The sequence below is a fragment of the Artemia franciscana genome, chromosome 11, assembly GCF_032884065.1.
Source record: "Artemia franciscana chromosome 11, ASM3288406v1, whole genome shotgun sequence".
Lineage (NCBI taxonomy): Eukaryota > Metazoa > Arthropoda > Branchiopoda > Anostraca > Artemiidae > Artemia > Artemia franciscana.
This window is the reverse complement of record NC_088873.1, coordinates 12,924,296-12,939,167: the sequence shown is the minus strand read 5'-3', so window position 1 is coordinate 12,939,167 and position 14,872 is coordinate 12,924,296. Positions and strand designations below refer to the sequence as shown.

Below are 14,872 nucleotides of genomic sequence, written 5' to 3'. Positions count from 1 at the left end.
AATTATTTCGAGTTATGGATGGTTTTTTCTTTAACTTGGTCAGATTTTTCCAAGGGCATTGGAAATAATTCGAGATATCGAGGAATATGAGTTATCGAGGTTCGTGTTATAGAGAGTAACGTAAAAAGTTGGGGTTCTGAGTATTGGATTTTTTGGGGCCTACTAGTGTTGAAATAAGGTCTTAACTACCCAAATTGCTTATAAAATTAGTATGTAGTTCACCTTAGAATTAGTTATGAGGTTACAGGCGTCGCCTGGAATTTTCAGTTTGCAGTTTTGCTTTGTGTCTTGCCCCTGTTGCTTTTCTGCGAGAACCTTTGCTTTTAACCTGACTTGTTTTCATGAACTTGTTCATCACAACAAAATCAAAGCAGGCAATGCCGTAAACAAACCAATGTTCAAATGGGAATAAATCCATTTATTTAGAGAGGGAAGACAGGTACAAAAGTCAAAATATTTCCATCACATATACAGCGATCGTCATTAGTAGAAACATTAAAGTACTAAAATTAAACCTAACATATTTGTACAAAACAAAATAATGAACTTCCGGTTCATTCACTAGATTTTTCTGAGAGAGGCTAATAACAAGGTTCATACAAGCTTCAGATGTAAATTTTCTTTTTTAATACTGCCTGAACGTAAAATAAACTTCCAATTAAGGTGGCAAAGTCTTCCTTGCCTTTTAATTGTAAAAGAAATGTTGAATTTATAGCTGTATGCTTAATTGGTCTCATCGTTGTATATGTGATCGAAATATCTAGATTTTCTTACCTGTTTTCACTGGCGAAATAAACGGACCTATCCCCATTTGAACATTTATTTGTTCGTCGTAGAATGGCAGTGTGGTCTGGGAAAAGAATACCTAATTTAAGGTATTACGTCGAAAAAGGTAATGCCGTGATAAAATTTCAGCCTTTTCATTTGTTATTTTGTCTTCAATATTTTTTTTTTTGGCTGCCCCAGAGCTTAATCAATACAGTAAAAATTGGTTTATAATATTTTCAAGCCCTTTGACCTGCACGCTCTTCTAGTCATTGATAGATTTCTTAGCTTTCAATTTCGAGTGTTCTTTTGTAAGCTATAAAAAAAAGTTGCAATTGAAAATAAGGAGCAATATTAAAACTTAACACGAACAGAAATTATTCCGTACGTGAGGAGGGCTTTTCACTCCTCAATGCCTCACTCTTTACGCTAAATGTTTTTTTAGTGCCTTAAAAAAGTTTCTAAATCCATTTATTTGACCCTTGTGTTTCAGCAGCTGTTCTTAAAAAGTTAGGACACAAAGTCAATCTTAAGCGTAAAGAGAGAGGGATTGAGGAAGGGGCAACCCCCCTCACATGTGGAATTATTTCTGTTTGTTTGATATTGCTCCTTGCTTTCAGTTGAAATAAACTGTTTTTTGTTCAATTTCTGATCGTCGAATCACACCAGGAAATCCTCCTTCCCCTCCATGGAAAATTACCCCTTGAAAGTGTCAAACCTCACGAAAAATTTCTCCCGTTGAGAATCTCCTCCTAGAACAATACAGTAACAAATATTATATGTAAACAATTGGCAAATTACATAACTTAAAGTCTTTCCATAGAGACTGTGGTGGGTCATATCTTCCCCAAGGACATAAATATTGGATCTTTTAACTATGCCTAACCAAATGACCATCTGAAAGTTTATGCATCACTTAAAGATGGCACTAGAGCTTTTATTTTCCACTTAAATGAACCCTCTCTCCATCTTCTATGACCATTGGTTCAATGTAATCACTCCTGAAAAAAAAGCCACAAAACAAACAACAAAATGAAAATGTATTAGTGGTCTTTCTTCTGGCAAAATATATAAATTTCTACATTTTTATAAACAGGAGCTTCAAATCTTTACAGTCGGATCTTCAGACATGCTGAATCTGATGGTGTGGTTTCCACTAAGATCACTTGACCTTTGCGACTGTTTCACCCCTTTTGCGAAAAAAAGGCAAAATTACTGAGGCTCGTAGCGCTTTGATGGGTAGCATTAAACTTAACGAACTTTACATACTTGGAATCAGCATAAAAAGCAAGTCAATTCTTTTGATGTATTAATCATCATGAAACTTAGTTTTTTGGCAGTTTCGGTTACTATTAAGCCAAATCATTCCATACCTAAAAGTCATTGCCACGAACTATTTGATACCTTGTTTCGCACCTCCTATAAAGAAGACATACAGCTCCTACAATATCTAGAATGTAACCGTAACTGTTGCCGTAACCGTAACACTGTTGCGGTAACCGTTACACTGTTGCTGCAAGTGTAATCTGCAACAAAGTTTTATCTACAAGCCAATCACCTTACTCTTTCTATTCGTTTATAACTAATTCGTTCGTAAAGTAACCAGCCCCTATATGATAAATTAAAAGAAAGTTTAAAATAAGGTATGTTTTTTTCTTTAGCTAATAGTATCTCTTTTTCTCCTTTGTTTTTCAATTTTTTCTGTCTTTTTCCTCTCACCCTCTCTCTCTCTTTAACCCGTTAGAGAAACATATTTTATAGGAAAAGAGAAAGTCTTTCGATTTGATTGCACAGGTGAACGTTTCCTGAGATATGGCACATATTAGATTATGGAGGTGTTGAAATTTTTCTGCTGATCAAGAAGCTTGCAAACGGGTATGTTGCCTGGAAATATCCTAAATTGGAACGAAACTGGATTTGAACTATTTTTACCAAATAATTACAGAAGGATGTAACTACAGCAAATACTTATGCTTCATATTAGACTGTGAGGTAATCCTAAAGGGGCAGCAATCACTGTGAAAACTTTAGTAGATAAAGGCTGAAGGATGAAAATAAAAAATAAACGCTATTAAAAATAAAATTCAACATAATTTAAAAAACGATCGAAAGTTAAATATATAGAATAAATTTAATCAAAGTAAGGAACTATATTAAAACTTAAAGGATCATAGATTGCTCCGTATACCAATGGGACTGCCCCTCCTCGACTTTCCACTATTTATACTAAAGTCTTATAGTGTTTTTAATATACTTTCATTAAAACTGAGACAACAGTTTGAACTTTAAGGTACAGAGCTGGGATTTCAGGAGGAGGTAGCCCCCTCATATGCGGAGTAATTGTTGCTCGTTATAGAATATTCTATTCAAGATAAAAACTCGGCCATACAAGGGTTGAGGTATAAAGTTCAGTTTAAATAGTTACAAATACATGAAAATGATTAGTATTATGAACGAGAATAATACTGCTGCGGTTCGTTCAATTCGATTCAATTTATTTCCAAAATGGGCAACACTTATAAAATAATTTAAAATAGTTCTAATCGTCCACTTAAAATCATTACACAATAACTGACTAGTAAAAATATAGCTAATGAACTAAAGCATCGAACAAGCCAAATTTTCTTTTTGATCGTCAAAACACAAATACTTGTACAATCCTTTGTCAACACTCATGATATAATTTGAAATAAATCTAATCGTCCACTTAAAATCAGTACACAATAACTGACTAGTCAAAATATAATATAACTAACGAACTAAAGCTGTAGCTGTTCTTGCTTACTAGCTGTAACATTAAAAAACTTGACAAACAAGGGAACAAGACTTTTCAAATATCGATTTCGAGACACATGAATAGGAAGTATACGAATTACATCTTCTGCCACTGCTCTTGTGGGTTTTTCTCGATGTGGTTTGAAATCAGGGGGCAGTATGGATCGATGGGATTTGCTGTTCAACACCTCTGTGCACCTCGGTTAAGGTAGGAACTGAAGTTAGTTGCTAGTTTTGTATTAAATCAAGCGTTAAGCAGGATTGTGTTCTATTCCCCTTTATATGGATCATTTTGATGACCTTGTCTTAAGGAGTACAGTAAGGGCAATGGGAGAGCACGGAATCAAATGGGAAGGAAAAACTCTACTGGAATTAAATTATGCTGATGATCAATGCATACTAGATGAAAGTGAGAGCCAATTGAATAAGCTTTAAGAGTTTTTGCGAGTTCAGGTGCTAGAATAGGTTTTAAAGTTAATGTTAAGAAGACTTAGTCACTAAGGCGAGGAATAGGTGAAGATGAAAAGGCGACGTTGAGTAACAAAAAGATCGATCAGGTTGATTGATTAATCATTTACCTTGGTAGTATCATTAATAAAGAAGGTAGAAGCAATGAAGATGTTAAAAGAAGTATAGCCAAGGCACAAGGCGTTTTTTCACAATTAAAACAAGTTTTGAAGAATAAGAAGATAAGTCTGCAAACCATCATTAGTATATTGGAAGGTACGGTGATGACTCTGGTCATATATGGCTCCAAAGCATGGGCGCTCCAAAAGCTGATTAAGATTTACTAGATGTTTTCCAGGAAAATTGCTTACGGATTGTTCTGGTTACCCGGCTGACTGATCGTATCCCGATTTTTAGGGCTCTAATGAAAGAAATATTGAAATGGTTAGGGCACGTTCTGCGGATAAAGGATGAAATAATTCCGAAGATTGTCCTTTTCAGCCAACCATCTAGGACTAAACGGAAAGCACGTCGTCCTCGTCTGGGGTGAGAGGATGCAAAAAAGAAAGATTTAAAGGAAATAGGAAATTCTAGGGAGGGTGTAAAGAGGGAGGCTCTTAATGGATTGGGATGGAGGAGCATTTGTAGCCTTGTTGGACTCAAGTGATTTGGTTCTACGGTGAGTTGGCTTTGAGGTGAGAGCAGATCACCCTAGAAAGGAGACGACTGCTCGACAAAGTCAATAACTATTTGTGTGTCTTTGCAGTCCCTCTGCTGCCTTAAAATACCAGACTCTTTGTGTTGGCCGCTTGTGTGATTACGAAACATCCGTCGGTTCTTGGATCAGAAGACTAACGTGAGCACATCCTGGATGTCCCACTACTCACTGAAGTCTCTTTACTTCCGTTACTCCTCTACCTCTACTCAATTCGGTTACCATTTTCAGATTTCTCATAAGTATTTGCTCTATGACCAAATCTATAGATAAAACGGCCCAAAACATGTCCAATCTTCTCACAACGTGCAAGCCCTTCTCAAAATATTGGAAAGTGTTGGGCGTGTATGTTCAGGGCTGTTCATCTGCTGTAGGCACAGCCTCGCCAACTTCGTCTAGTTGTTGTAACCAGCTGCTGCGAGGTAAGGGAACATGCCAGAAGCTGTTTACAAATTAAGTTTCGATTGACCAGTAGGTGCAGCTCAGAAGAGATTTCAAAGAATGGAAAACATGTCCATGTATTGTACCCACAGTTTCTCTGTTCGATTCTGATGACTACGCTCTGATTTAAGAACCAACAGAGAAGAATTGTCTTTCACGAGACTTGAAGACTGGGAGATATGTTCAAGAGAGGCTCGTCAATCAATTACTTTCTCATGTTGGTCTTTGATTTCACTAAGCTCAACCGCAAAGAAAGCAAGTTCTGTATTCAATTCAAGTTCAGCATCTGAATTTCCGTCTACATGTTCCTTTATAAGAATCTAGTGAACTGTTGCGTCTGCAATTGTAAGGGATCGCAGTGCTTGAGAAATAGCCTTACCACTTAGAAGACGAGTAATTGTATCGGAAGCGTACAAATTACTTTCAGCCCAGATCCATCCATCAAAGCTCAAATGGCACCGACAAAAGTCATGAGGGTGTAGAATCCTCCTAATCTAACCACCATTTTTGTAAAGCTACTTCCAGGTCCTTCTGCGGCAATAATCTGTAAGGAGTTCAACCACAGCGGCTGTTCAAGGGTTACGACCGAAGTAAATCCACACAGTTTACCCCAATGCACTATGATTGTAAACGTAGAAAGACACAATTCTCGTCCTTTGAAGGGAGATCGATCATTAGAAAAAAGATAATGTTGGCTTTACCGGGCTTTGCATGGTTCGACTGATTGCATGGTTCCACTTTAGCCTCGCCAGATGCTGCTTGAGATGCCACGACGTAAGCAAAAAAAAATCTAAGTTTCAAATCCTGTCTTCTTCGAATCCTGAATGAAGAAGATCATAAATAATTGTCAAAAGGACAGAATCGTTTGACTTTCTATGGACAATTCGGATTCTAGTAGCTGCGCTTATCCCCTTAGCGGTAAGCTCCCACCTAGGGATACTTTTCAAGGTGACTTTTAGCCCTGGGGTTACAGATGCAATTATACCCATACATGAAAGGTGTTTCTACCATCCAGAGTATATATGTTGCGATTAATACTGTTCACCACGTGTTGATAGACAGATAGATTTTTTTTTCCCAGGGGTGATCCTGATCAGGGTTTTTCCAAGGGGATATACAAATGTATATATATATATATATATATATATATATATATATATATATATATATATTACATAAAAAAAAACTAGTTTTTTTAACTGAAAGTAAGGAGCGACATTAAAACTTAAAACGAACAGAAATTACTCCGTATATGAAATAGATTGTTCCCTCCGCAATCCCTCGCTCTTTACGCTAAAGCTTTTAATTGTTTTAAAAAGCAGAATTGTGGCAAAGAGTCAAACTTTAGCGTAAAGAGCGAGGGATTGCGGAGGGAACAATCTATTTCATATACGGAGTAATTTCTGTTCGTTTTAAGTTTTAATGTCGCTCCTTACTTTCAGTTAAAAAAACTAGTTTTTTTTTATGTAATTTCTGAACGTTTTTGAATTAATGCATGTTTGATTTTGACTCTCCACACGTAAACTATTCAAATGAAATTTGCATATTAATTCCTTTTTTGGCTAAATGGCTTTCTCTTAGTTTTGATCATACGATTTTGAGAAATATGGGATGGGGAAGGAGGCCTAGTGTCCATGCAATTTTTCCGTTACATAAAAAGGCAACTATTAATTTTAATTTTAACGAATTTTTTTATTAGCAAAAAATATACGTAACTTTAGAATTAACTTACGTAACAAACTTTTATATTCTTTAATTATTATTATGTATATGAGGGGGTTTGTACCCTCGTTAATACCTCGTTCTTTACACTAAATCGTAAGTTTTGTCCCAATTCTTTAAGAATGACCCCTGAATCAGAAAGGCCGTAGAATAAATAGTTGAAATTACTAAAAATACTTTAGCATAAAGAGCGAGGTAATTATATCCTCCTAAATACCTCGCTCTTTATGCTAAAGTATTTTTAGAACCCCTCATATGCGTAATAATCTCTGTTCGTTTTAAGTTTCAATGCTGCTTCTTCCTTTCATTTGAAAAAACGTTTTCATGTTTATTTTTCATTGTTTTCTTATAGTAATGCTAGAGAATCCTGCGCCCTTTTCATTGAATTTTTCTTCCCCCATGACAGATTCCTCCAAGGATAGATCCTCCAACATAGCCCCCTCTCCTCAGCCCCACCCCCAAACAAAATAAAATCCCCCTAAAAACGTCTGTACACTTCCCAATAACCATTACTATATGTAAACACTGGTCAAAGTTTGTAACTTGCAGCCCCTCCCCCAGGGATTGTTGGGGAGTAAGTCATCCCCAAAGACATAGTTATTATGGTTTTCAACTATGCTGAACAAAATGGCTATCTCAAAATTTTGATCCGTTGACTTTGGGAAAAAAATGAGCGTGGGAGGGGGCCTAGATGCCCTCCAATTTTTTTGGTCACTTAAAAAGGGCACTAGAAATTTTCATTTCCGTTAGAATGAGCCCTCTTGCGACATTCTAGGACCACTTGGTCGATACGATGACCCCTGGGGAAAAGAAAAAAAAAAAAAAAAAAAAAAAAAAAAAAAAAAAAAAAAAAAAACAAATAAACACGCACCCGTGATTTGTCTTCTGGCAAAAAATACAAAATTCCACATTTTTGTAGATAGGAGCTTGAAACTTCTACAGTAGGGTTCTCTGATACGCTGAATCTGATGGTGTCATTTTCGTTAAGATCCTACGACTTTTAGGGGGTGTTTCCCCCTATTTTCCTAAATAGGGCAAATTTTCTTAGGCTCGTAACTTTTGATGGGTAAGACTAAACTTGATGAAACTTATATATTTAAAATCAGCATTAAAATGCGATTCTTTTGATGTAGCTATTGATATCAAAATTCAATTTTTTAGAGTTTTGGTTACTATTGAGCCGGGTCGCACCTTACTACAGTTCGTTACCACGAAGTGTTTGATATATATATATATATATATATATATATATATATATATATATATATATATATATATATATATATATATATATCCAGAAGACTATTAACGTGACACCCCTCACCTTCTTCTGCACTGGTATTCCAGATATATATATATATATATATATATATATACATTGGAAAGTAAGAGATCTGTAAGTTAGGAAATTTGCCTATTGTTTACTTTTAGTATTAGGTATAGAGAAGTATACAGAAATTTTTCGGGGTGAATATTCCATGAAAATTTTTGTACTGGAATGATTTAAGAGGATTCCTAGACAAAATTCTTGTTAATTGTCTCACATTACCTTTGCCAACTCAATCTTGCATGTGGAGATGTTCTGGGGGAATTATCCGGAGGCCATTTTCACGTCAATTGATTTCCAAAAGAAATCTTTACTGAAGGGGGTATTTCCTGAGTGATCGAAAAAACCGATTGGATATTAATTTTTTTCAAATGAAAGCTTGTTGAAGATAATTTTTCAGGCTGAATTGTCCGCAAGAAATTTGAAGGGGAGGGGGACTTAAAGTGAGGATAGAACTCTCTGGAGGAAATTTGACGGGGGGGGGGTGTACTTTAGTTTGGATGGAATTTCTAAGGAGGAATTTCCGGTGAGGGGAGAGGTATCTTTCATGGAGGCTGGATGTTTAATGTATAATAATAAAAGTACTTGAAAATCTCAAAAATTCAAGATTATGTTTACTAGTACTTACATTTTTCAGTTTTATAATTAAAAGAGTTTAGATATAGTTCTTAATTAAAGACAAAGACTTACTTGTGAACTTTTCTCCATCTTTCATCATTTTGTAATAAATTGGTGATGGTTTAAAAATGGCCATAGATGGATGTGGGGTACGACTAGCACAAACATGAACTCCGTATGCTTTTCGATTAGTATTCTTCAAGTCACGATAAAAGCGATCGTCAGCCTCGATGAGGATCCCTGTCCACTCTAAGAATCTTTCCAGGTGCAAAGTTGTGGAAAATATCACACCATCCAAGGCACCACATTCTAAGAAATGTCTTTGTCCTTTCTTGAAAACAATTATGAAACAACATTAGGTAAGAAATAAATTTACAAATTTACTAGAAATATTAGAAAATAATTTGAGAGAAAAATTTTTCGTCGGTTTTTTTAACTCTATGCAAAAGATTGTGCTAAAATACTGCCAGGTTTCTCTACTAGTTTGTTTATTAGTTTACTACTTCAGAGAAAAACAAAGAGACATGCGAATATTAAAGCTTTATAAATATAGCGAAAAAAAACAGTGGCAAGCCAGTACTGTTTTGCACAGTAGCAATTTGCTTCTATAGGAAACAAATTGCTAAGTATTATCATACTTTTAGACTTAGAGATGATGTAGATAAAGTTTTAAGAAGTAAACTGTGTGGTTTTACGAAGGGTAAATGACACGTCAACCAAATTTCCCTTCTTAGGTTAATAATGGAGAAATACGTCAGTAAACAAATGCCTTTAGTCCTCAGTTTTATAGATTATGAGCAAGCGTTTACTTCAGCTGTTAGAAGATCTTTAGGAAAGGTCCTATCTTTGTATGGTATGCCAGATTATGCTAGATTAACAATGGTATGCCAGATTAACAATGCATTAAGTTGATCTGTACCATGTACGACAATAACATGACTGTGGTTAAAGCAAGAAATGAGGTTAGTAGCTGGCTTCGTGTTAGATCAGGTGTTTTCTATTTGCATTTATATGGATCATTTTGATGGACTTTGTCCTGAAAAGCACAGCAAAGGCAATGAGAGAACCCGGAATTGAATGGGGAAGTAAAACGCTCCTAGTAGATTATTACGATACGATTTGCGAGTTCAGGGTGCTAGGCTTGAAAATTAATGTTAAGAAGACTAAGTCACTAAGGCTAGGAATAAGTGAAGATGAGCAGGTGACACTAGGTAACGAAAAGATTGACCAGGTTGGAAGCTTCAGTTACCTTGGTAGTATTATTAGCAAAGACAGTGGGTTCATTGAAGATATTAGAAGTAGAAAAGCTAGAACCCAGGACAGTTTCTCAAAGGCGAAAAGAACTTTGGAAGAATAGGAACATAAGTCTGCGAACCAAGATTAGAATATTAGAAGCAACAGTGATGACAGTGGTCAAGGATTGTGTTAAAACTCCAACAATCTGATAAACGAGGAGGATTTGCCAGCTTTTTTGCAGAGAAATTGTATGCGGATTGTTTTGGGTATCCGGCTGACTAACCTTATCTCAAACAATAAGTTGTACAAAAATGCTGTTCAATCCCGCTTTCTCGGCCTATAATGCAAGGTTGAAATGGCCAGAACATGTTGTCCGGATGACGGATTACAGATTGCCATATATTTTCCACGTAGACTAACCGCCCAGGGCCTAACTAGATACAGGTCATCACCGAATGGGGTGGGAGGTTGCCGTTGGATGACGGATGATAGGTTGCCATAGATTTTCCATGTCAGCCAACCGTCTAGGGCCCAATTATATACAGGTCGTCCGGTTGGGGGTTGATCTAAGGAAAGAGGTAAGGGAGATGGGAACTACCTGGGGATTGTAAAGAGGGAGGCTTTAAATAGATTGGAATGGAGGAGGAGCTTGCGTAGCTGTGTTGGCCTCATGCAACCTGGTGCTGCAGTGAGTTGTTATTAGTACTAGTGCAACCAAAATTAATATCAGGCTATTTATTTACCAGCTGTAAACCATTTATATTTAAGGTCTCTTTGTATGTATAGTAACAAGGAAAAATGTTCTTCCGAGAAGAAATAAAAAGAAAGTTTCTCGTTTGGTCGTACTACGACACTTAGTTATCTTATGTTTTTTTAATTTAAGCCCAAAGTGTCTTCAAACCTTTTGGGTCAACAGTACCATGGCTCTGTCTCCGACCCACTTTCTTTAACAGCACACACGCTCTGTTTACCATCCCAAGACACCTTGGGTCTGATCAATATTAAGATCTGATCAATAACCAAGCATCCTCAAAACATTTTGGTAAGCAGTAAATATTCTTCTTTCTCTGATCAACTCTGGTATAAAGTACATACGCGGGATCTTCCACCCTCTTTCATCAAAAATCCCACCTTTAACCCCTTTAGGGAAGTTTTGCGTGTGTTTGGCCTCTAAAACCTATTTTATCATCAGTTTTAACACTCCGTATTCCCCCTTTTGTAAACAGTTCATGGATACAAGCATTAGGGGCTGAGAGGACAGTATGAGTGTCCAACACCAAAACACACTATTGCCATGTTTCACAAACTATTTCGCCTTTACGATGTTTTTAAGATGCATGTCAAGATTACAGATTCTGCAGAGAAGGAAGAGGAGACCCCACAAAAAAGACCACCGGTGACGTTTCTAGTTGTTCCAAGATGACAGTCCTTTCTCCGGGAAAAGACGAGCCTCTTCATGAGGCAGGTTCTAGAAAAAAAAAACAAAGGAAGGAAAAGAGGCAGCAGCTCAATCCTCACAAGCAGGCCCGTGAAAGAGATAATCAAAGAACCAGCTAGGGAGTGAAAAGAAAAAAGAAGAAAGAAAACATACTAAGAAAAGCAAATGGCATTTGAAGAAAGTGAAGATACAAGAAATCAAGAAAAAGTTAAGAGATTGGACCACGGGCGAGACTCCTCAGAACTTAGCGAGGTGTCATCTGTCGAATATGGTGACAGTTCTAATGAACTGCCACATGTCGGAAGCAACGAAGAAGAAGAAGACTTTCAAGTAGCATTTTTGATTGTGTCCTTGTCAAGCTTTGATTTATGACCAGATTGTGTTGAGTTGTAGATAAGTAACCGAAGAAGTAGGGGAATAAATCACCATATAGGACATGAAAAAACTTACAGGAACTAAAATATGTAGGCTATCGGTTGGTCTTTGAAGCGTTTGAAAGCTTCATCAGGACTCGAGCAATACCCAAAAGAAAATTTTTTGTCCCAGTTATGGTCGGTCTCCCCTACCACATTAAGCCTATATTTTACAAATTACATTTGATTTTTCCCCAAAATAGTAAGCTCTCTAAGCTTCTTGATCGCAAATGCAAGGCAAAATTGTGAGCGAAAACATTCAAAATAAAAATATGCTTAGCAAATATTTTGCAAACTGTGGCTATGTCGGACGTTGTCAAAACCAAAGTCACGCAGGAATTTTCAGTTTTAATTACTAGAGAGCCCTAAGTAAGGTTAAGTATAAGCTGTTGGTTTTCTACTGAAGTTAAATGAAAGGAATTTTCTAACTTGCTGATAAAAAATAAAAGAAGGCCGAGATGTAAATATTGACATTCAAAACCAAAACAAGCCCAAGTTGACATTTCAAAATGGTGGAAATATCATAATGTTGTTGAAACCTGAGTTACATAAGGATAAAATCAAACAATAGGGCTCCAAGGTCCATGTCTTCTCCACTACCCTAAACCCAGCCTTCTCCTCGTAAAGACGTGTTTTCACAAATCTCCACTGACGACCTAAAAGATTAGTTAGGGAATGGTACTAAATAGTTAAATGTTACTCATTAAGCATGGTAAAGATTCCAGCATGAATGTACTGAATCGAAGGACACTATCTCTATGCCTCATAAAATTTATAGTCAGCTTGCTCATTACAAAACTATGGTTAGTATTTACCGTAAAAGTCCAAAATCAAAACAGATCAAATATATTTTCCTCAATGTCTGTACTAAGGAATTTTCAAGCCTACTGATTATAAATTTGAAGACTAAGTATAAAACTGTAATTTTAACGGGACGCTTGCCTGTAACAATGAGGACTAAGTTCTCCTTTTTTAAAAATAGAATATTGTAAAGAAGGCTAGATAGAATTTTTTTTTTTGCAGAATGGTTTATATGTTATAGATAGATAGATAGATAAAAAACTGTATTTTAAAGCCAAATATACAGCCATGAACACAGTACAATGACATAAACGAAAGGCACAAATAATATAAACTTTGATGTTATTTTTTGTCGGAATCAGGATTACGCCTGTATTTGGGTCTACGAAACTAGATGGCCCTGAAGCCCAACCTTACTCCTCTCATAACCTTACAAACATAAATATGTTGAAGCTCTTTTGACTTTAGACTATTCTGGGGCCATTATAAGATTGGTCTTGAATGATTAAATGACTTTTCCCCATTAAAACATGGTAAGTACATATATCTTACATAATATTTAATTATGTGACGTTTACTTTTCGATGTGTATACATTTGGGTCTTTAGGTCTTCGTACTGTAAAAGTTGGAGTGTCTACCCTCCTTTAACTCTGTCCCTGCGTCATAAGCATAGGCATCATTATTTTGACTCTCCATCATTCATGGAGCTGGGCCTCTCAAGACACCCTCCCCACCCAGCCACATTACATATGCAAATGTTTTGTACGTCTTTTTACCTCCTGAGGTAATTTTGGGAGGGGTCTTAAGTGGTCTGAGTAGTATCCCAAATTTAAAAAAAATCAGGCACATGTTTCTAAAAATAGGGTTAGTTTTCCACGTATGCTGAGTTTAATTTCTTAGGTTATTGAGTATAAATTATAGGCAGCGTTGCATCTTATTGAAATGAGAGTCATGAAAGCTTTTTTCTCCTCTAATTTAGTGAAAAACAACACCTCGGAGTGTATGAAGTATCTGCATCCGTTTATCCTTCAAGACAATTTTATAGCCACACTATAAAACCTCTATTTTTTCATGACTATGAGGTGTTTCAAATGAAAAGAAAACTAAAACCTAAAAATGTACCCAATTTATCTTTCTTTTTATTTTATTTAATTTCTTTCATGATATGATTTAGGTTTTCGGATTCCGACCAACATACTAATTCTTATGATGCGTTGAGTTGCTTATGCATATCCTTGTGACCATCTTGTCACCAACTTGTCAATCTATTAACTAATAAAGAAGAGAGCTCAATTTAGTCTACATGCGTATGTGTATCAGATTTGTTTCCCGTTAGGGAAAGGGGGCGGACAATTTGGTTTCGACACGGGGGAAGGTCAGTGGTAATGGGTGTCTACGTCCAAGCACTGCGCTAACAGTGCGCCTCCTAAGGGTATCAATACTGCAACTACCCTATTTTCTTTTGCATTAGGAGCCATTTGGAGTTACCAACCACCCGTATTTCAGGTTCAAGATTCCAGGTTCAAGTTATTGAGTTGTACTAAGAAACTTTTCATCGTATGACTTCGAAAGTTGATAATCTTTGCTGTTTTCATTGTCAAAGATTCCAAGTTCTAGCTCCAGTTTTAGGTTCCAACTTCAGTTCCAGGTTCCAAACTCCCACTCCAGACAGTTTTAGAAAAAAGAGAAGAACGTTAAAGCACAATTTACGAAAGTAAGTCATGCATTTTAAGTCTGCATGCACGTAGGAAATTTGTTAGAAGTGTTAGGCAACGATTTTGCTTTGTTTTTACAGCTTTGATTTAGTTAATTTGTTTTACTAATTTTCTTTTCTTTTGAAATATGTGCAATAACAATTTCAGATCCTGAGTATGATAGGGATACTACTTCATCCTTTTTCAATGAAATAAAAAGTTAAGGTTTAAAGGTCCCTTTGAATTTTGGACTATAACCCCACTTCATTTGTAAAATTTTTTACTACTGTGGGTAATTTAATGGCCAAAGATTCTTTGGTCCATGAAATATAATCCATGGACCAAAGAAAGTGCCATTATAAGAAGTAGCGTAAATCTGTATATATAAAAATAAGTTGTCTGTCTGTGTGTCTGTCAGGTGACGTCATGTTTCTGTGTCGACTGACGTCATGAAGTTAGTTGTCATCATTTTTGCTATG

General features: G+C 36.2%; 1 protein-coding gene across 1 annotated transcript in view; it reads right to left on the bottom strand.

The window, feature by feature from the left end:
- LOC136032831 (uncharacterized) overlaps positions 1-14,872 on the bottom strand; it is a 45,026-nt gene that overhangs the window by 5,475 nt on the left and 24,679 nt on the right. The window contains exon 2 of the mRNA XM_065713240.1: positions 8,883-9,141. Coding sequence (XP_065569312.1) covers positions 8,883-9,141 — 259 coding nt within the window. The remainder of the gene's footprint in view (positions 1-8,882; positions 9,142-14,872) is intronic.